Genomic DNA, 21,909 nt, shown 5'->3' with positions numbered 1-21,909 from the left:
GCACATCCTCATAGCCGGAGGTGGACCCAGAACCACGGGCCTCACGAACCGGGCGAACCAACGCCCGTCGCAGTACTGCAGCAGCCTCAACCACATGGGGAACCGGGCCGCACACAACAGGATGCTCCGCAGCCCCCCCCAACACCCAGCACAGCCGTAACACCTGGCGAGGGTGCAGGGCCAGGCGCAGCAGCAGGAGTCGAGGAAGACGCAGACGCACTCGGCTGAGGGACAACAAGCACCGGGGGCATGTCGGGTGACACAGGGGGGGCCGCATCAGCAGCGACTGGGACCTGCTCCACTTCATCCCCGGAATCCACGCCCTGAGGGAGCGGTGGGAAATCCTCTTCCCGGAATAAATTAACGGGTGCAGCAGGGGCCTCAGAGCACCCGGCAGCCTGATGCTCTAACTGGCCACACCGGAAACATGTACGGGGCTGCCGGGCATAATACACCCGAACGTAGTAGCCCAGCAGCCGGACAGAAGATAGGATATCCGACCGCAGGCGCATACCTAAGGTACGGACGTTCATCTGCTTCCCAGCATACTTCCCCGAGGAAAGCTTGTTCACCCGCATACTGATGACAGCACCATACCTCCCGAAGAAGCGCCAGAGAAGGTCGCCAGGGAACTCCAGGGGCGCACCATGCACACTGACATATGTCAGGGCACCACTTCGGTCCGAGATCGTAACGGAGCCGGCGCCATCCGGCAACTGCAACGAACGCCCTTCGTTCCATCGGAGGAAGTCCCGATACTCCTCCTCCCCCACGAACTTGACAATCACCCGGTGGGCCATAACAAGCTCAACTCCATACACAGCTTCCACCGGGACACGAAGCATGTCGCACATAACTAACTCAATGGCCGGATAACCAGCCTTACACGAGAATTCCAGGCCCACGGAATTTACCCGCAAAACAGGAGGAATTGCCAGGCCCCCATGTCAAAACGGCCACGTCAGCACGCAGCCAGGCAGGCAACAACACTCGTCAGGGAGGGTAAGAGACCCCCACACCCCCTGCTGGCGAAAACTGCAACCTCCCCAAACTGCCGGAGCGGTCAGACGACACGTCTTCACCCTACGGCTGCTCAGGTGGAACTCCAGATTATTTGTATTTGTAGTACGTGGGTGAAGTATTTATTGCGTTGTGGTTCGAACAAAAGCGGTATGTTTTTCAGTTAATTATTCAGTAAACATTATTCAGTCACCACGACAATTCAGATTGTCGTGGTGACTGGTAGTGGTGTCCTGGACCTAGATTCACAAATCGCCATGTATTTGTTCCCAAGAAGCTGTGCTACAAAGGTTCTTGAGTACTCGGTAAGAAGAGCCCTACGTACGATTCAGGATGGTGTTTGCACGCAGTTATTAGCCCTGTTATTAATTTATCCCACAATTCTAATCCTGTTTTAAAACTCTTCCTTGATTTATGTAATAGAACCCATGAGCACAACCTAGAAATAAATATTTTTGATGTTCCTAGTCAAAATTCGAGGTATTATGATATTTTTGGTATTTGATATTCCTATTATTTATCCAATAAATCAATTACTTAAGACACTCAACTTCGTCAATATAATCTATTCTGTCAACTTGTACTGTAGTTATTATGCTACAAACTTAATAGGCTGACAGGCTTAAGACCCTTAATACTTAATTTGTTGTACACATGTTAGAGGTATTTACATTTCACGTTAAGTTTTGCGTGCACTGGTATTCTTTTTATTAACATTTGGTGATATAAATCTTAGCTTTTGTGCCCTAATAATAGAAATACAGTAGTTGGATTTTGGTACCATTCTTCAGAAACTTTATCAGTGTCTGGAGAATATGATAAATTAAAATTTTGCCCCAAGGGGCGAGTTTATTGGGCAGCGCCACTCATCCTGTGAGTGGACATACCGCCATAGCAGCATGTACAACACTCTCCAATAGGAAGAAAACCCGCTGGGTTGTTCATCCTGTCACTTGTACCCAGACACTGCTGGGACTTGCTTAACTGTCTCAAGTGAACACCTTCTCAAACAAGAAGATTAACATCTGTCAACCCTTAAAATCTTATGTTATCTTGCGGGATTCCAAGTGGGGAAATCTTTTAAGAACAGTATCAATATTTGATAAATAGTGTTTTCCAAACTCAAACAATGAGGGGTTTATTATTCTACACATATATCTAATGTCTCTCAGGTGTTCACATTCTCTAAGGTAGTGGTCAAGGCGGTGTCCGTCACTCTCATCACAGATTCTGCAACTCCGCTGCTCAGCTGTTGTTTCCATTCCGAAACTCCACGGATATTTGTATCCAAGACGGATTCTTGCTTTTATTGATTCTCTCCTGCAGCCTCCTCCTCTTCGTCCATAATGATTGGGATTGCCAGCTGCAACCATCTTGTACCATCGTACAGATTCGCTGATTTGTGCTGCTATCCTCCTTTCCTTAGTTACCGTGTCACAGTGATGTTGCCTGACAATACCTCTAATTTGTAGAAGAGACTTGGGTATGAAGTATTCAATATGGTCTCCTTGAGCGCCTTCAGCAGCCAGCACATTTGCTCGTTCATTCCCACATATTCCAACATGGGAGGGAATCCACAGAAACTTGACGACTCTTCCCTGGTTGATTAGTACCCTCGCAGCTCTCGTAATTTCAGCGACTATCGCAAGACTTTCGGCCCGATTTTTACTTAGGCTTTGAAGCGCTGCTTTTGAATCAGTGCAGATCACTGCGCCATTAGTGTTTCGTTCAAGGAATCTTAACGCCATAACAATGGCAGTTAGCTCTGCTTGCGTTGAAGAGGCAGAGTTCTCAATACGTACTTTCTCTTCATTTCTGCCTCGAAAGGCATTATTCCTAATTACAGTGTGTGCTGCACCAGCCCTGCCATTGACAGATTGATGTAGGTCATCTCCGGCTTCTTTATAAATTTCCCCGAGATACTTGTGCCTCATTTCTTGTTATATCATGTTGGATTTTTTCCATGCCATTTCATTAATGATAATCCTGCATGAGTCATCCTCGCAGGGAGGTAACCTCTACAGGCAGTAGCTCACGTTCTTGCTCGAGCAGGTGATGTTCTTCTAGGTAGCAGACTGATCTGTGATGCCATTTTTTGCTTCTCCTGTTTCCTCCTGTAAGTAACACAGAACTCAGTTTTTCTTGGCAATGTCATTGTAATAGGGGTCTCTGGCTATCCTAATACAAGCTTAGCATCCAGTTCCTTAATTCTGTTTTTAACACTGGGGAGGGACAACTCCTCTCGTAGATTAGAGGATTTGGCAGTTCTTGGAACTCCAAGAATGATTGTCATGGATTCATTTTGTATGTTTTCGAGCCTTTTCATGTCGCTTTGGGAGTAGGTACATAAAACTGGTGCAGCATAGCCTCTAGCGGAGCGCACATAGGCTGTGTACATCATTTTAAGGGCAGCAATAGAGGCTCCATGTCCATTCCAGGTCATTGCTTTCAGTGCCCTAAGTCGAATTTTGCATGTTCCTATGAGTTGGTTGAGCTCCTCTTTCTTCCCCTTGTTAGAGCCGACAATGACGCCAAGGTACCTGTAGTGATCAACCCATTCAAGTATTACACCATTAAATAGTAGTTCTTCATTTTCCCACCGCTTGTGATGAGAGTATGCTTTTGTCTTGTTTATGGAGAGTTTGTGGAGAGAGTGGCTAAGCTTGCACCTATAATACATAAATGTGTCAACTACAAGCATCCCCACCATGCCTGGTACATATTGCAGCAAGAGGCCTGATTGGCAGGTGTTATGATCCCAGGTAGCTGAACAACGAGTCTACCTTGAGAGTTATTCTGCAAGACCTGACCTAAATAAGAGATCAAAGAAATATAATGAAGATACATGCGTAAAACAATTGGGTAAAGTTGACAGACAGTTTAAGAATATGGGCAGTGATCAAGAATGTAAGTAAACGACTGGTCAATAGATGTGGAGAGTTTGCTGGAAGTGTGAGGCTCGCGTCTGCAGGGCTTTGGCCCCACTTGAGCACCAGACATCGTGAGGGGAAGCTGCGCTCCGTGTGAGCTGTTAGAGAGGAACCCCTAGTTGATATACCTTCAAGAGGAAGGAAGTGTGCTGACGTTTCAGTTGTTGAGTCAAGCTGGGAAAGTGTGGTCTAAAGTCCTGGACGGCAGGAAGAGTTGTGAAGCCATCCTGTAAGATTTTCTTGGGCAGCCTTGGGAGCGCCCTGGTCAGGCGTCATCGAGGAGTGCCCTGGCAAGAGACAATATTGTGGTAAGCCCAAATTTAACTAGTTAATAGTGATTGCCTAAAGTTGATCGTGTGCCCAGCGATCGTAGCAAGTGTCTGTTGATATATTAGACACATTTTGTTAAGGCAGAAAGCCTAAATAAGAAAGAGGTGAGAGAGACAGCTGAGGAACGAGCGGCTGTCTTTCCACGCCGAGCTCCTGAGGGCAACTGAGTGTTGGCAGCCAGCTGTCTCGAGGGCCGCCTGGCCGGGCGGAGGATGGACCAGCCCAAACGTGGGAGAGTCCACACCCACGATAGTCTGGAGACAGATGTTGGGTGGAAACATTAATTGTGTAGTTTATTTCGTTTGTGTGTTTATAGAGGAACATTTTTATTGGCATATCGATGGGTTGCAGGTTTGTCCTCAGGAAGAAGTTGGTGGGAGTACTCTGAGGCCAGAGTAGAAGTTGATGATTGGAACTTCAAGCCTGTAGGGGTAGATGTTGTACTCTGTGGAATAGCAAGCCCCATAGTGAGGAATTGGACCTCATAATGAGAGAAGAGGAGCAGTGAAGTCTCACATGTGTCTGGAAACGGTAGTGGAGTATCACTGGAGTCCAAGGAGAACTTCGTGGTGCAGCAGCCTGGAAGAGCTACAGAGGATCCTGGTAGATGAGCCTGGAAGAACCTGATGATGTCAGGGTAGTGAACTTGCAGATGTGGGAAGGAAGTTCTTATTGACTACTTGTAGGAAGTTGGTAGAGTGCTTGATTGTCGTTAGCATGCAAGACGCAGTGAAAGGTGGATGATTGATTGTCATTTCTATGCCAAGGAATACCTGTACTGAAGTTTACAGAGAGTTACAGCTATAGGCTGGATTACCTGCAAAGATATACATATATATAATATATATATATGTGACGGGAAAGTGTTGGAGTGTTGATGTTCGGCAGTCCTCCAATGGCAGGTGTCAAAGCCTGGTCACACTTTAAACAATATAGACTGCTTGCCTGTGATAAGTTAGAAGGAGGAACACGTAAAACACAAAATATGAACAATGAAACTTTAATATATTTACTTTAAACATAAATGAAAATAAAGACAAATCTCGGGACGTTAAATTACAGTTAAATAATAAAGAAAATTCAAAGACAATGTGAAATACAAAATACAATGTTAAAATGGTGCTGAGAATATCGGCTATGGCTGAAACCTCCCTTCGTATACGAGCTAATAAGCGAGTATGCCAGAGAGAGGTGTCAACCTTAAGAGCACAAGGAATATTCTGAAATGGATAGCTGGTCAGGCTCAGACGTCGATTCGTGTAGAGGGCGCTGAGGTGCTGTGTGCAGGTGCGTGGCTGGCGAGTCGCCAATCAGAGGCAGGCAAGCTGGTGAAGGGAAGTTAGCTGGTTTGATGATGAGCCAGCGTGAGGAGGGTGTGTGGAGTGGGGGGATCTTGGATACGTTTTGCCTCCTGGTCAAAACGTTTTGTGCTACTGGTGACGTATCTTGAATGTAGCATCTTATAATTGTGTCTTTGGCGTAACTTAAAGTAGGGAAGAGCAGGCTCAATCTCTCTTGAAAGAGATTATCGTCACAATATATATATATATATATATATATATATATATATATATATATATATATATATATATATATATATATATATATATATATATATATATATATATATATATATATATATATATGCGGAAAAACCACAAAGAAATGGGAAAGAGAGGTGAACGTTTCGGCCTGTTAGAGCCTTTGTCAACACCAGACTGACTAGAGAAAGAGAGAGAGGATGCAGGCCAACACCTGGAACCTGACCAACCCATCTCTAGGGAAAGGATTACCAGAAACAGGAAAGGTCAAAGAGGATTAAGCGGTCAGAGAATAAGGATGAAAGGTTGAAGAAAAGCCTCATGAACACACAATAAATGAATATAAAATTGTAATGAGACATTGTAAGCCTCCCTTTGAGAGTTTTTTCTTAAACTGTTGTGTAATATTGTAACTTAAAACAGGGTCAAGTTTGTACATACCAGTACTAACATTGAGAAGATTTGGACATTGACTAATTAGCGCAGACTCAATTAAATTCCGTTCCACAAAGCCATTGCAATTGGCAATGCTTTTCGCCCCATCCCAGTACTGGCATGGGGCGAAAAGCATCCCTGACCTTTTGAAGGATCTCTGGGGATTCCGTACTGGTCGCATTTGCTCTGATGTGGACGGGAGAGTGGGAAGTTATCAGCTTAGACCTGGGTGTCTAATATAAAGGCCTCATTACCTTTGCAAGCTATGATGTCGGGCTTACAGAAGGTCCCTCCATCCGGTATACGAAGTTCGCGTTCTACCTCGAAACCTCTTTGCCGTCAGAGAGGTTAGTCTCTATAGTCAATATAGTCAATATAGTCTCTATAGTCAATATAGTCTCTAAGTCAGAGTGGGAAAATCCCGCCAAACACACCGAAACTACATCGTTGGTACAACGTTTGAACCAGTTTTAACACCTCCTAACCAGTTATAACAACCAATATAGCAAGTTGTAAAACGTTCTAATACGTCATAAACACGTTAAGCTAAGATGTAACAACTTTATTACAAGTTGTAACAAGCGGAAAATAGAAACAGTTACGGTTTGTGTTTCCAGGGAATGTTGTAAGTGGTGTGCTTCAAGGCTCTGTCTTGGGACCTCTGTTATTCATAATATATATAAATGATTTAGATTCAGGTTTGAGTAGCAACATTTGCAGATTTGCCGATAATACAAAAATCGGGAGGAAAATAAACACGGAAAAAGACTCGTTATCACTTCAAGACGATCTAAATAGGGTTTTGAAATGGTCAGAAGATTGGGAGATGTAGTTTAATGCTGATAAATGTAAGGTTTTAGGGCTAGGTAATGATGATAGAATTACAAGATATGAGCTAGATAGTGGTGAGATGGAAAAGTCGGATTGCGAAAGGGATCTGGGAGTTATGATTAGTAAGAATTTAAAACCAAAAAATCAATGCATAAATGTTCGTAATAAATCAAATAGGACACTGGAATTTATTAATTCAAGCGTTAGTAACGAGACACCTGGTGTTGTTCTTCAACTATATCTTGCTCTGGTTAGGCCCCATTTAGATTATGCAGTTCAGTTTTAGTCCCCGTACTATAGAATGGATATAAATTCACTTGAACGTGTCCAGCGCAGGATGACAAAGTTAACCCCCCAAAATTATAAAGAGACTGGTCAGCCCATCCTCCGAATAGACAGTACGTTTTAATACTAAATGTAATAAGTACATTCCTGACTATCGGCATAGTACCTAAATACACGTTATCACCTACATCGCGCCAAAAAAATTTGAATATTAGAGTTTACCCGAAAAGCTGTAAAGAAAACCACGACTACAGACGACCTTGGTAGTGATGGAGGACAAGCATGTAAATAGCATTTATTGTTTCTTAATTACAATTAGTACTTAACCTATAGCTATATTGATATTACAATTTTATAAAACTAATAAAAGAAAACTAAAGGCTAAATATAAAAAATAAAATAAATTATAAAGTAACTCAGTTATTTTTAAATTTTGTATAAAATCTCTATTGTTTAATAAAACTGAAAAAAAAGGTATTAAGGGAACCTGGCTGTCTGGGTTCGAGTCACTTAAGGGGTGTGGTGTTTTCAGTCGCACATATGGTTGAAGACCATTCAAACTTGTTTGCATTTGTGTTGCTCACGTGGCCCCACTAAGTCAGGTGGTTCAATGAAATAATACGCCCAACCATGTAAGACACCCATACTAGCCACCCCATCCAGCACTGACAACCCTACACAACACACACCCAAGCTAACTCTTAACTAACAAGCGACCCACACCTCATGCCAGATTATGGTGGACAGGCCACCGGACTTTCAACCCCTCTCTCTCCACACTCAAATCCTTTTCCAGAATTTCACCTCCACGTCCCTCTTCCTTCACATCCTTTCCAAGCCTTTTGGACATCAAATCCGAAATCCAAAGAACCTAAACACCTAAGGTAGTTTATTATAAATAATTTTTTTTATATCTCCTCTTTTATTATTACAGAATGCGGAATAAATAACCTTACCCGTGTGGTTGTGGGGATCACCACAGACAGCAGCTGTACGATCGTAGTCGCGTATAACCTCACAGAAGTGGCCCTGAGCGGCACTAGGATCAGTAAGACTTCTAATAATCCGTGCGACAATAACAGCCTGGTGGTCGACTTTTACTCTTCGTGTGCACTTTCTAGTTACTGGTGTGAGTATACAGCCAGTGTATTCTTTAAAACATGTTTTTATTTTTCATTTCAATCCAAGTGTGGCTTATGTGTAGTGTGATTGAATCCAGGTGTGACTTATCTTCAACATGTTTGAGTCAAACTGTGGCCAAACTCTTCCATGTTTCACACGAAGGTAACTTCTCTTCCTCCTACATGATACCCAAAGCATTACTTATTTACCCATATTTGACGCCTTTTGTTATTATCTTATTTTTATGCTAAAGTGAGTGACAGTCAATGTCATCAGTTATTCTCTGTGTAAAGAATTTATGAGCAACTCTGAGTATGACCCATGAATGAGAGCCTGTGTGACTGTTAACTCCGGGTGTAGCCCCATATATGTAAACCTATGTGGTCCCCCATCTATATAGAGTATACATGTGTGTGGCAAGTATCTGCATGTATTACCTTGGGAGACGCAGCCTCATCCTCGTCAGCCACATTTTACCTCCAGACGTAAATATTTCCCAGTGATTTATTTGTGCCTCGTGTCATTCCTCTTCTTACAATCAAATTTATGTCATATCCCCTCCCTCCCTATGCCAAACACATCCTAGTGAAGAGAAAGAAAGAGAGAGAGAGAGAGAGAGAGAGAGAGAGAGAGAGAGAGAGAGAGAGAGAGAGAGAGAGAGAGAGAGAGAGAGAGAGAGAGAGAGAGAGAGAGAGAGAGAGAAAGAGAGAGAGAGAGAGAGAGAGAGAGAGAGAGAGAGAGAGAGAGAGAGAAAGAGAGAGAGAGAGAGAAAGAGAGAGAGAGAGAGAGAGAGAGAGAGAGAGAGAGAGAGAGAGAGAGAGAGAGAGAGAGAGAGAGAGAGAGATATTGGGATATATTGTTTCGCTACAAAACTAGGCTGTCTTCACTGCAGTGGCTGTCCCAACAGATCAAGGTGAAGAATCTAATAAAACAAAATGGGTTTGATTCAAGCCATCCTCCCACTCAGAACTAGGAACATATAAATGGAATGCCTTACTTTAAGGAGACGTGAACAGAAAAGCAAACGTCTTTAGCAGTCGCATACTGTACCTCCTCTATAAGGATACTATATTCATCACCTACAGAATGTGACAAAGCGTTTTCATCTACAATGGTTTGGTTATTGTTGCCGGGTGGTAGCTAAGGCCACAAACAAGTCCTGGAGAAAATTTAAAAGGCATCCTTCGGCTCACAGCAGGAACAGTCATACAATCATGTCGGGGAAAAAATGGGTTCTCAACTGGGCTATTCTTGATTGGAATTAGAAATTTGTAGACAACTTGTATCATAGGAACTTAAGAATCAAGGAAATTGCAGAGGGGCTATTGGCCCATACGTGGCAGCTTCTGTACTGATTCTTTTCTTGTTTAGGGCTTCTATCACTCTGACTAGTATTTTAGCATCTTGGGTTTAATTGGAAGAGGAGTTTTCCAAAGGTCATCTTCGTTCGAGGTAAAGAAAAAGAAATAAAAAACTGTAGAAAGTATTACACTTAATATAATTTTTTTATAATAAGTGAAGAACATAAAGATGCCAACATAGAAAACACTGCTCAACATGCTACGCCCACTACACCTGATTAATCTTTGTATGTACTTCGTCTCCTATTTTCGCCATTTTTTCTTTAACGCCTTACCTTTTCCTTTATTCTTGTCCCATTTATATAGATCTACTTGTCTTCACCTGACCCCTTACTAGTATAAATCTAACACGCCATGTGTTTTCTTATCACTTGAGAATAAACCATGTAGGTTCGAAACGTTGTGTACATTTTATAATAAGTGTAATACATTCTACATTTTTTTATTTCTTTTTCTTCACCTCGAACGAAGATGATCTTTGGAGAACTCGTCTTCCATTTAAAAAAAGATGCTGGAGCACTGGTCAAAGGAATAGAAGTCCTAAACTACTATTTAATAAATTCAGAATATGCAGTCATATTCAATGAAACATGTATAAATGAAAATATGCTGCCTGTATACACCAATATATATATATATATATATATATATATATATATATATATATGCATATATATATATATATATATATATATATATATATATATATATATATATATATATATATATATATGCATATATATATATATATATATATATATATATATATATATATATATATATATATGCATATATATATATATATATATATATATATATATATATATATATATATATGCATATATATATATATATATATATATATATATATATATATATATATATATATATGTCGTACCTAGTAGCCAGAACGCACTTCTCAGCCTACTATGCAAGGCCCGATTTGCCTAATAAGCCAAGTTTTCATGAATTAATTGTTTTTCGACTACCTAACCTACCTAACCTAACCTAACCTAACTTTTTCGGCTACCTAACCAAACCTAACCTATAAAGATAGGTTAGGTTAGGTTAGGTAGGGTTGGTTAGGTTCGGTCATATATCTACGTTAATTTTAACTCCAATAAAAAAAAATTGACCTCATACATAATGAAATGGGTAGCTTTATCATTTCATAAGAAAAAAATTAGAAAAAATATATTAATTCAGGAAAACTTGGCTTATTAGGCAAATCGGGCCTTGAATAGTAGGCCAAAAAGTGAGTTCTGGCTACTAGGTACGACATATATATATATATATATATATATATATGTCGTACCTAGTAGCCAGAACGCACTTCTCAGCCTACTATGCAAGGCCCAATTTGCCTAATAAGCCAAGTTTTCATGAATTAATTGTTTTTCGACTACCTAACCTACCTAACCTAACCTAACCTAACTTTTTCGGCTACCTAACCTAACCTAACCTTTAAAGATAGGTTAGGTTAGGTTAGGAAGGGTTGGTTAGGTTCGGTCATATATCTACGTTAATTTTAACTCCAATAAAAAAAATTGACCTCATACATAATGAAATAGGTAGCTTTATCATTTCATAAGAAAAAAATTGGAGAAAATATATTAATTCAGGAAAACTTGGCTTATTAGGCAAATCGGGCCTTGCATAGTAGGCTGAGAAGTGCGTTCTGGCTACTAGGTACATATATATATATATATATATATATATATATATATATATATATATATATATATATATGTCGTACTTAGTAGCCAGAACGCACTTCTCGGCCTACTATGCAAGGCCTAATTTGCCTAATAAGCCAAGTTTTCATGAATTAATGTTTTTTCGACGACCTAACCTACCTAACCTAACCTAACCTACCTTTTTCGGTTACCTAACCAAACCTAACCTATAAAGATAGGATAGGTTAGGTTAGGTAGGGTTGGTTAGGTTCGGTCATATACCTACGCTAATTTTAACTACAATAAAACAAAATTGACCTCATACATAATGAAATGGGTAGCTTTATCATTTCATAAGAAAAAAATTCGAGAAAATATAATAATTCAGGAAAACTTGGCTTATTAGGCAAATCGGGCCTTGCATAGTAGGCTGAGAAGTGCGTTCTGGCTACTAGGTACGACATATATATATATATATATATATATATATATATATATATATATATATATATATATATATATATATGCATATATATATATATATATATATATATATATATATATATATATATATATATGTCGTACCTAGTAGCCAGAACTCACTTCTCAGCCTACTATTCAAGGCCCGATTTGCCTAATAAGCCAAGATTTCCTGAATTAATGTATTTACTATAATTTTTTTCTTATGAAATGATAAAGCTACCCTTTTCACTATGTATGAGGTCAATTCTTTTTATTGGAGTTAAAATTAACGTAGATATATGACCGAACCTAACCAACCCTACCTAACCTAACCTAACCTATATATATAGGTAAGGTTAGGTTAGGTAGCCAAAAAAAGCTAGGTTAGGTTAGGTTAGGTAGGTTAGGTAGACGAAAAAACATTAATTCATGAAAACTTGGCTTATTAGGCAAATCGGGCCTTGCATAGTAGGCTGAGAAGTGAGTTCTGGCTACTAGGTACGACATATATATATATATATATATATATATATATATATATATATATATATATGTCGTACCTAGTAGCCAGAACGCACTTCTCAGCCTACTATGCAAGGCCCGATTTGCCTAATTGGGCCTTGCCCGATTATATATATATATATATATATATATATATATATATATATATATATATATACATAGCCAAGGGATTGTCTTTGTTTTATAATTTGTTTTCTATATTAATTAAAGTTTATATATATATATATATATATATATATATATATATATATATATATATATATATATATATATATATATATATGCAATGAATATATGCATAAATATATATGCATTATATATGCATAAATGCTACGGGGCCTCGTAGCCTGGTGGATAGCACGCAGGACTCGTAATTCTGTGGCGCGGGTTCGATTCCCGCACGAGGCAGAAACAAATGGGCAAAGTTTCTTTCACCCTGAATGCCCCTGTTACCTAGCAGTAAATAGGTACCTGGGAGTTTGTCAGCTGACACAGGCTGCTTCCTGGGGGTGGAGGCATGGTCGAGGACCAGGCCGCGGGGACACTAAAAAAAGCCCCGAAATCATCTCAAGATATATATATATATAAAATAGGGAAGGGAGTACCACCTCTCCCCTATATATATATATATATATATATATATATATATATATATATATATATATATATATATATATGCATATATATATATATATATATATATATATATATATATATATATATATATATATATATATATATATATATATATATATGTCGTACCTAGTAGCCAGAACGCACTTCTCAGCCTACTATGCAAGGCCCGATTTGCCTAATAAGCCAAGTTTTCCTGAATTAATATATTTTCTCTATTTTTTTTCTTATGAAATGATAAAGCTACCCATTTCATTATGTATGAGGTCAATTTTTTTTTATTGGAGTTAAAATTAACGTAGATATATGACCGAATCTAACCAACCCTACCTAACCTAACCTAACCTATTTTTATAGGTTAGAATAAGTTAGGTAGCCGAAAAAGTTAGGTTAGGTTAGGTTAGGTAGGTTAGGTAGTCGAAAAACAATTAATTCATGAAAACTTGGCTTATTAGGCAAATCGGGCCTTGCATAGTAGACTGAGAAGTGCGTTCTGGCTAGTAGGTACGACATATATATATATATATATATATATATATATATATATGTCGTACCTAGTAGCCAGAACGCACTTCTCAGCCTACTATGCAAGGCCCGATTTGCCTAATAAGTCAAGTTTTCATGAATTAATTGTTTTTCGACTACCTAACCTACCTAACCTAACCTAACCTAGCTTTTTCGGCTACCTACCCAAACCTAACTTATAGAGATAGGTTAGGTTAGGTTAGGTAGGGTTGGTTAGGTTCGGTCATATATCTACGTTAATTTTAACTCCAATAAAAAAAAATTGACCTCATACATAATGAAATGGGTAGCTTTATCATTTCATAAGAAAAAAATTAGAGAAAATATATTAATTCAGGAAAACTTGGCTTATTAGGCAAATCGGGCCTTGCATAGTAGGCTGAGAAGTGCGTTCTGGCTACTAGGTACGACATATATATATATATATATATATATATATATATATATATATATATATATATATATATATATATATATATATATATATATATGTCGTACCTAGTAGCCAGAACTCACTTGTCAGCCTATTATGCAAGGCCCGATTTGCCTAATAAGCCAAGTTTTTATGAATTAATGTTTTTTAGACAACCTAACCTACCTAACCTAACCTAACCTAACTTTTTCGGGTACCTAACCCAACCTAACCTATAAAGATAGGTTAGGTTAGGTTAGGTAGGGTTGGTTAGGTTCGGTCATATATCTTCGTTAATTTTAACTCCAATAAAAAAAAAATGACCTCATACATAATGAAATGGGTAGCTTTATCATTTCATAAGTAAAAAATTAGAGAAAATATATTAATTTAGGAAAACTTGGCTTATTAGGCAAATCGGGCCTTGCGTAGTAGGCTGAGAAGTGCGTTCTGGCTACTAGGTACGACATATATATATATGCATATATATATATATATATATATATATATATATATGCATATATATATATATATATATATATATATATATATATATATATATGCATATATATATATATATATATATATATATATATATATATATATATATATATATATATATATGCATATATATATATATATATATATATATATATATATATATATATATATATATATATATATATATATATATGCATATATATATATATATATATATATATATATATATATATATATGCATATATATATATATATATATATATGCATATATATATATATATATATATATATATATATATATATATATATATATATATATGTCGTACCTAGTAGCCAGAACGCACTTCTCAGCCTATAATGCAAGGCCCGATTTGCCTAATAAGCCAAGTTTTCCTGAATTAATATATTTTCTCTAATTTTTTTCTTATGAAATGATAAAGCTACCCATTTCATTATGTATGAGGTCAATTTTTTTTTATTGGAGTTAAAATTAACGTAGATATATGACCGAACCTAACCAACCCTACCTAACCTAACCTAACCTATCTTTATAGGTTAGGTTAGGTTAGGTAGCAGAAAAAGTTAGGTTAGGTTAGGTTAGGTAGCCGAAAAACAATTAATTCATGAAAACTTGGCTTATTAGGCAAATCGGGCCTTGCATAGTAGGCTGAAAAGTGCGTTCTGGCTACTAGGTACGACATATATATATATATATATGCATATATATATATATATATATATATATATATATATATATATATATATATATATATATATATATATATATATATATGCATATATGTATATATATATATATATATATATATATATATATATATATATATATATGCATATATGTATATATATATATATATATATATATATATATATATATATATATATATATATATATATATATATATATATATATATATATATATATATATATATCGTACCTAGTAGCCAGAACGCACTTCTCGGCCTACTATGCAAGGACCAATTTGCCTAATAAGCCAAGTTTTCCTGAATTAATATAATTTCTCAATTTTTTTTCTTATGAAATGATAAAGCTACCCACTTCATTATGTATGAGGCAATTTTTTTTCTATTGGAGTTAAAATTAACGTACCTAACCTAACCTAACCTATCTCTATAGGTTAGGTTAGGTAGCAGAAAAAGTTAGGTTAGGTTAGGTTAGGAAGTCGAAAAACAATTAATTCATGAAAACTTGGCTTATTAGGCAAATCAGGCCTTGTATAGTAGGCTGAGAAGTGCGTTCTGGCTACTAGGTACGACATACATATATATATATATATATATATATATATATATATATATATATATATATATATATATATATATACATAGCCAAGGGATTGTCTTTGTTTTATAATTTGTTTTGTATATTAATTAAAGTTTATATATATATATATATATATATATATATATATATATATATATATATATATATATATATATATATATATATATATATATATATATATATATATGCAATGAATATATGCATAAATATATATGCATTATATATGCATAAATGCTACGGGGCCTCGTAGCCTGGTGGATAGCACGCAGGACTCGTAATTCTGTGGCGCGGGTTCGATTCCCGCACGAGGCAGAAACAAATGGGCAAATTTTCTTTCACCCTGAATGCCCCTGTTACCTAGCAGTAAATAGGTACCTGGGAGTTTGTCAGCTGACACAGGCTGCTTCCTGGGGGTGGAGACATGGTCGAGGACCAGGCCGCGGGGACACTAAAAAAAGCTCCGAGATCATCTCAAGATATATATATATATAAAATAGGGAAGGGAGTACCACCTCTGGCTGGAAGAAGGGGGACCTATAGCCTCGGAGGAAACCACACATAACGCATTGGAGGGAATGTGTATTCCCTCCAATAGAGTTTCTGTGTGCTTTTCTCCTACCACCCCCTTCCCTTTTTTTTTTTTCCTTTATTGTGTATTTAAAGGTTACAAAACATACAAGACAAATGCCTAAAGGTTATGGATCTCTTGAAGCTCCTCCGCTTCTGGACAGGAACCGAGGACGCAGCAAGCATTTCCCCTCTGGATCGCCACACTGAGACGCTGAAATAAAAAACTGGAAGCCCTTGGGTCTCTGGTGACGTCAATGAGCTAGGACCCCAATTCCTTGAGAAATCCCAAGGCACTCTTGCCCCAGGGGCCATGCGTCTCAGACGCTATGGGAACAAAGAGGTATTGACCTTCCAGTCGCCTGTACTTGAGTGATTTTGCTGTTTCCCTGTGGTTGGCCGCCCCACCTGCTTGATCAGCTCCGAAGTGTACATAGGTGTCAGCCAGGGTGGATACACATGTGTAGTCCCACACCAACTGTCTACCCTCCTTCCATGAGTATATGGTGATGCCATCAGGGCGAAGTGCTGGGAAATCCGGGTTTTGGACCCCTAGGATGCGAGGTTCTCTCTCCGCTGGGCACCCAGCTGAGACGAGGCTTCTCTTGATGATGTCATTGACCTCGTTGATATATATATATATATATATATATATATATATATATATATGTCGTACCTAGTAGCCAGAATTCACTTCTCGGCCTACTATGCAAGGCCCGATTTGCCTAATAAGCCAAGTTTTCCTGAATTAATGTATTTCCTCTATTTTTTTCTTATGACATGATAAAGCTACCCATTTCATTATGTATGAGGTCAATTTTTTTTTATTGGAGTTAAAATTAACGTAGATATATGACCGAACCTAACCAACCCTACCTAACCTAACCTAACCTATCTTTATAGGTTAGGTTAGGTTAGGTAGCCGAAAAAGTTAGGTTAGGTTAGGTTAGGTAGGTTAGGTTTTCGAAAAACAATTAATTCATGAAAACTTGGCTTATTAGGCAAATCGGGCCTTGCATAGTAGGCTGAGAAGTGCGTTCTGGCTACTAGGTACGATATATATATATATATATATATATATATATATATATATATATATATATATATATATATATATATATATATATATATATATATTGTCGGGGTTTATCGTACGAGGGGTGAGCAACAGTATACAAGATGTCCTCTCAACGGTCGCACTATTAGCGATAACTGTTACTCACCGTAGCCCTGCGGGTCTTCACTCCATCCTCGCGGCGCCACTGTACGCCAGGAGAGTACCCCAGTCGATCCCCAACCGGCCTTAGTAGTTAGAGATGAGTGGAGACACAGTTTGCTCTTACAACTGTGTGCCCGCCCCGACAAAGGGCTCTACTATTAACCACAAGGTTGCCAACTGGTGTTTCCTATGTCCAGTAACACGTCAGTGGTTTGGTGAAATTGTGATAACAGCGGCAAGAACACACAATAGGTCTGATATCAGGCAGGTATTTATTCCTATCACTCTATCTCCTCTCAAGTATTATACAGCCACAAGAAATATGGAGGGGATGATACAAACCCCAAGGTATTTTGTATTTTACTTAAAACTCAAGACATCATATTCTTATATCAACAAGCAAACAGCTAGTTCATGCAAAAGTCGCTCGTTCTCCACATATAATCAGGGACGCACCAAGTTGGCAATGCTTCCCTTCACGTCAAACGTCAAAATCAGCTGGGCGACTCCCCCCTCACTGCGTGATCTCTTACTGCACTATTTGTTTGTTGGCGTTATGCGCCTGTTTCTTTAAATTCTCAACTATCACTGTATTATCACACAACACAATTACTGCTATAATGGCAATAGAACGCAATCGAATCACTGCACTGATCTTGAGCTCAATCAAACATCTCTATATTAATGAACATAATAATTCACTATCATGGCGTAACACACTGTATTTCATGTAATGATAACGAATGCAACAAGATATAATACTGGAGTTCTCAGTAATTCCTTTCGTAGGGGAATATTCAATTGATCACTGCACACATGAGAAATTATTCAACACACAAGTACATATATATATATAGATAAATCATAGATATCAATAAGGGGCTATATGACCAGGATATAAGAAAATTGTCGTAGGGTATTCAAAATTTATTATCCTCATACATGTGAAAGGTGCTGCAACTGGGCCAAGTTTCATCATCTCAGCCTAAATAGAGAAGGAGAAAAAAAAGGAAAAGAATATTTTAGACAATTTTCCAACAATGTTCAATTGCTTTCACAGCCCACAATTGTAAAACGAAATCATTTCTATGACACTCAGCTATGACCTTACTATATAATAAAGATTTGCAAGTATGGATTTTTATCCCAAATGTATTTAGTGCAATAATACAGATTTATTAAATTTTCCCAAAAAGTATGCAACAAACTGAAGCTTATCATTATTTATAAAATCAATAAATCTACTTAGATAACAATCACAACATGTATTTTTAGAGGCATAAACTCTACATATAATGTGCAAGTTCCATGTAAATCGAATAATAAATAAAGGCTGTGAAGTCAGATATAGTTGTAAAACACTTACCTGCAGAAACAAAGTTCAAAGTTGAGCCACCTGTGGGTGAGGTTGATGTTGACCAATATCATTCAAAATTTGCACCCTTGTAGAAAGGCATGGGTTCAGTATGGTGTGCAAGTTCCATGAAGATCGTCTGATTAATAAAAAAAAAAAATTATTATTATTAAAAAAAAAAAAATAAATAATATTTGTCACCAGTTGTATATGTACAAATATTTATGAAGTAATATCACAATATAACACTAAAACATACTAACCTAATATAATTGGTCAGAAATATGAGTCCTGCAGGTGGCACTGCATTGGCACTAGTAGGCCCCTGCCCCATAACCTGGGTCAGCTCCCTCAGGGGCCTGTCGTGGCTTGGTGATGCGTTTCGTTGGTATCTGCATCTCCTTGTTCTTCCTTTCAAAGTACCAGTCTCGTACGTCACTTTGTGGTAGACCAATGAGGCTGGTCAGAGATCCGGTCACATATCCGACGTTGTAGTTGACAGCTGTCATTGCCATTGCGAAGCAGGTCCAACATCAGGAGTAGCAGGTCCAACATCAGGAGTAGCAGGTCCAACATCACGAGTAGCAGGTCCAACATCACGAGTAGCAGGTCCAACATCACGAGTAGCAGGTCCAACATCACGAGTAGCAGGTCCAACATCACGAGTAGCAGGTCCAACATCACGAGTAGCAGGTCCAACATCACGAGTAGCAGGTCCAACATCACGAGTAGCAGGTCCAACATCACGAGTAGCAGGTCCAACATCTGGTGTAGCAGGTCCAACATCTGGAGTAGCAGGTCCAAGACGTGCGGTGGCAGAGGGTAGGTGGTTGCGGGCTGCAACAGGCCCCTCACACTGGCGGCGGAGAGGCCACCACGCTCCTCACTCGACAAATTGCGTGATTTACGCATTACAGCCAGCTCGTACCTTCTACGGACAGCTCGCATGCATCTAGCTTTCAATGCCTTCTTCTTGTTCGTTTGGTAAGTCATATTGCAGTCCAAATAGCACAGAAATAGCGAGCGTTCTGGGAGATATTGTGAGCGCGCGTCAACGATAGATCCACCTCCTCAGGGACACAAAGAGTGACTGACTGCTTAGCCACAGCCCACCCTTTGCCTCACACGAGACTGTTGCCAATGAGTGAGTTTATTCGTTTTATGCATAATATGTTATTTACAACGCTATTACGAAATATTAGACCTCTACAACGTAAAACACATTACTCCGCGGCGCACCCAGGCCGCGAGGCCGGATTTGGCAAAGTTGCAGCAGGAAATTTGACTCTAATTACGTTATTTATCAAGATAACATAAAACGGTTTGCACCACAGTGTTGCCAGAACGTTGTAGTATTTCTCGTAATTTTTCGTAAATATTCCATTTTTCTTCGGATTTTCGGGTACCATGGCCCCTAATAGTAATAATATCAATACTGGGCACATAGCCTAACTCCAATAACTGGTTCACTTTATATATATATATATTCTCTGGCATAAGTTATACCATAAATGTCACATGAAAGAAATTATCAACTAACACAGCAAACTCTTCAATAATAATACGGGTGCATCCACACCACAAATATATCCTGTGAGGGCTTTCTACAGCCCCACTTCTCACAACTGTGTCCTACTGTGACATTGGTGAGCCTTGCTCACGACATACAAAATACTCTGGCTAAATAATATAGCTGACTAAAGGGGAATTGGGAGGGAAACTAGAATCACCTACTTCCACCTATCCTCCGGTGAGAGTCGAGTTGTAGCTCCTGGTCCAGGCTCTCACCTCGTGTAGGGAACGCCCCCCACACACACCCTGTCGTGTCCTCTAGGAACCCAACCAACGTCCCAAAATAAACGCGCTGTCTCCGTGTTCTGTCCTCCGCGGGTCCGTGCTCCTCCTCCACGTCTTGTAGGGTTGGAGTCGGTCTCCCAGCCGTCAACTTCTCCTCCCAACTACAGCTGCCAACCTACTTCTCGGCTGCAGTCGTACGGATTCCCAATTAGTATCTTCTTTCACTGCTTCCCAGTGGATTGGCCAAGCCGCTACGTCGTCACTATGAAGCTATCAGACGTCCCAGACGTTACTACCTAGACTTCACCTGCACAGCACCCGACCCTGGAGCACTTGATGCTCAATATTTCATAAATTCCCTCTTCGGTCCACACATGGAATGAAGGAAGACCTCTCGGCGTACTTGCAGACTACGGGTGACGCGTAAGATCCACGGGATCTGAGTTCAACTATCAAACTGACAGGATCAACCTTCACACATCTGTCCACCTTGACGTGTCGTGTCAGACTGATTCCCTCACGGAGGATTTGCCCAGCAACTACGTTATCACTGTGAAGCTATCAGCCGTCGCATACATTGCTGCCTAGACTTCACCTGCACAACACCTGTCCTGGGAGCACTTGTTGCTCAATATTCTGCCAATTCCCTCTCTGGTCCAACACATGAACGAAGGAAGACCCCACAGGTGCTGTCAGACCGCTGGTGATGCGTAAGTCCTCCGGAGACTGGGTAAATTGTCCAACTGACAGGACCCCCCAGCGCACATCCGACCTCCTTGACGTGCTGTCTCAGACTGGTGGTGCCACCGCGGCGCGTTGACCGGACCCCCCTTCCTTCGTGACGTCATACTTGCCAAGAGAGGTTTTCATTGGCTCTCTGTACCACGTCCCTGTCGGTGACCAATCTGGCGTCACTGACGTCACACAGTTTTGGCGGCAAAACGGAGGGGCCAACGCCATATTGGCTCCCTAAAGGGCCTATACCACAGGCCAAAATACTCTTCTTTTACAAATTTCTCGCCACCTCGAGAACACTACACTCTCCCACATATATCAAACTGA

General features: G+C 39.2%; 1 protein-coding gene and 1 long non-coding RNA gene across 2 annotated transcripts in view; one reads left to right on the top strand and one right to left on the bottom strand.

Moving 5' to 3' along the window:
- Positions 1–21,909, top strand: part of LOC138369739 (uncharacterized) — a 63,771-nt gene that overhangs the window by 26,350 nt on the left and 15,512 nt on the right. The window contains exon 3 of the mRNA XM_069333185.1: positions 8,307–8,501. Coding sequence (XP_069189286.1) covers positions 8,307–8,501 — 195 coding nt within the window. The remainder of the gene's footprint in view (positions 1–8,306; positions 8,502–21,909) is intronic.
- On the bottom strand, positions 18,611–21,623 carry LOC138369738 (uncharacterized). The gene is made up of 3 exons (XR_011229909.1): positions 19,314–21,623; positions 19,063–19,189; positions 18,611–18,681 (listed from the first exon to the last, which is right to left on the bottom strand). It is a non-coding gene; the product is annotated as an uncharacterized lncRNA (long non-coding RNA).

This window comes from Procambarus clarkii, chromosome 29 (assembly GCF_040958095.1).
Source record: "Procambarus clarkii isolate CNS0578487 chromosome 29, FALCON_Pclarkii_2.0, whole genome shotgun sequence".
In the NCBI taxonomy this organism is placed as follows: Eukaryota; Metazoa; Arthropoda; class Malacostraca; order Decapoda; family Cambaridae; genus Procambarus; species Procambarus clarkii.
Note: the sequence above shows the minus strand (reverse complement) of the source record. Positions and strands in the feature narration are given on the sequence as shown.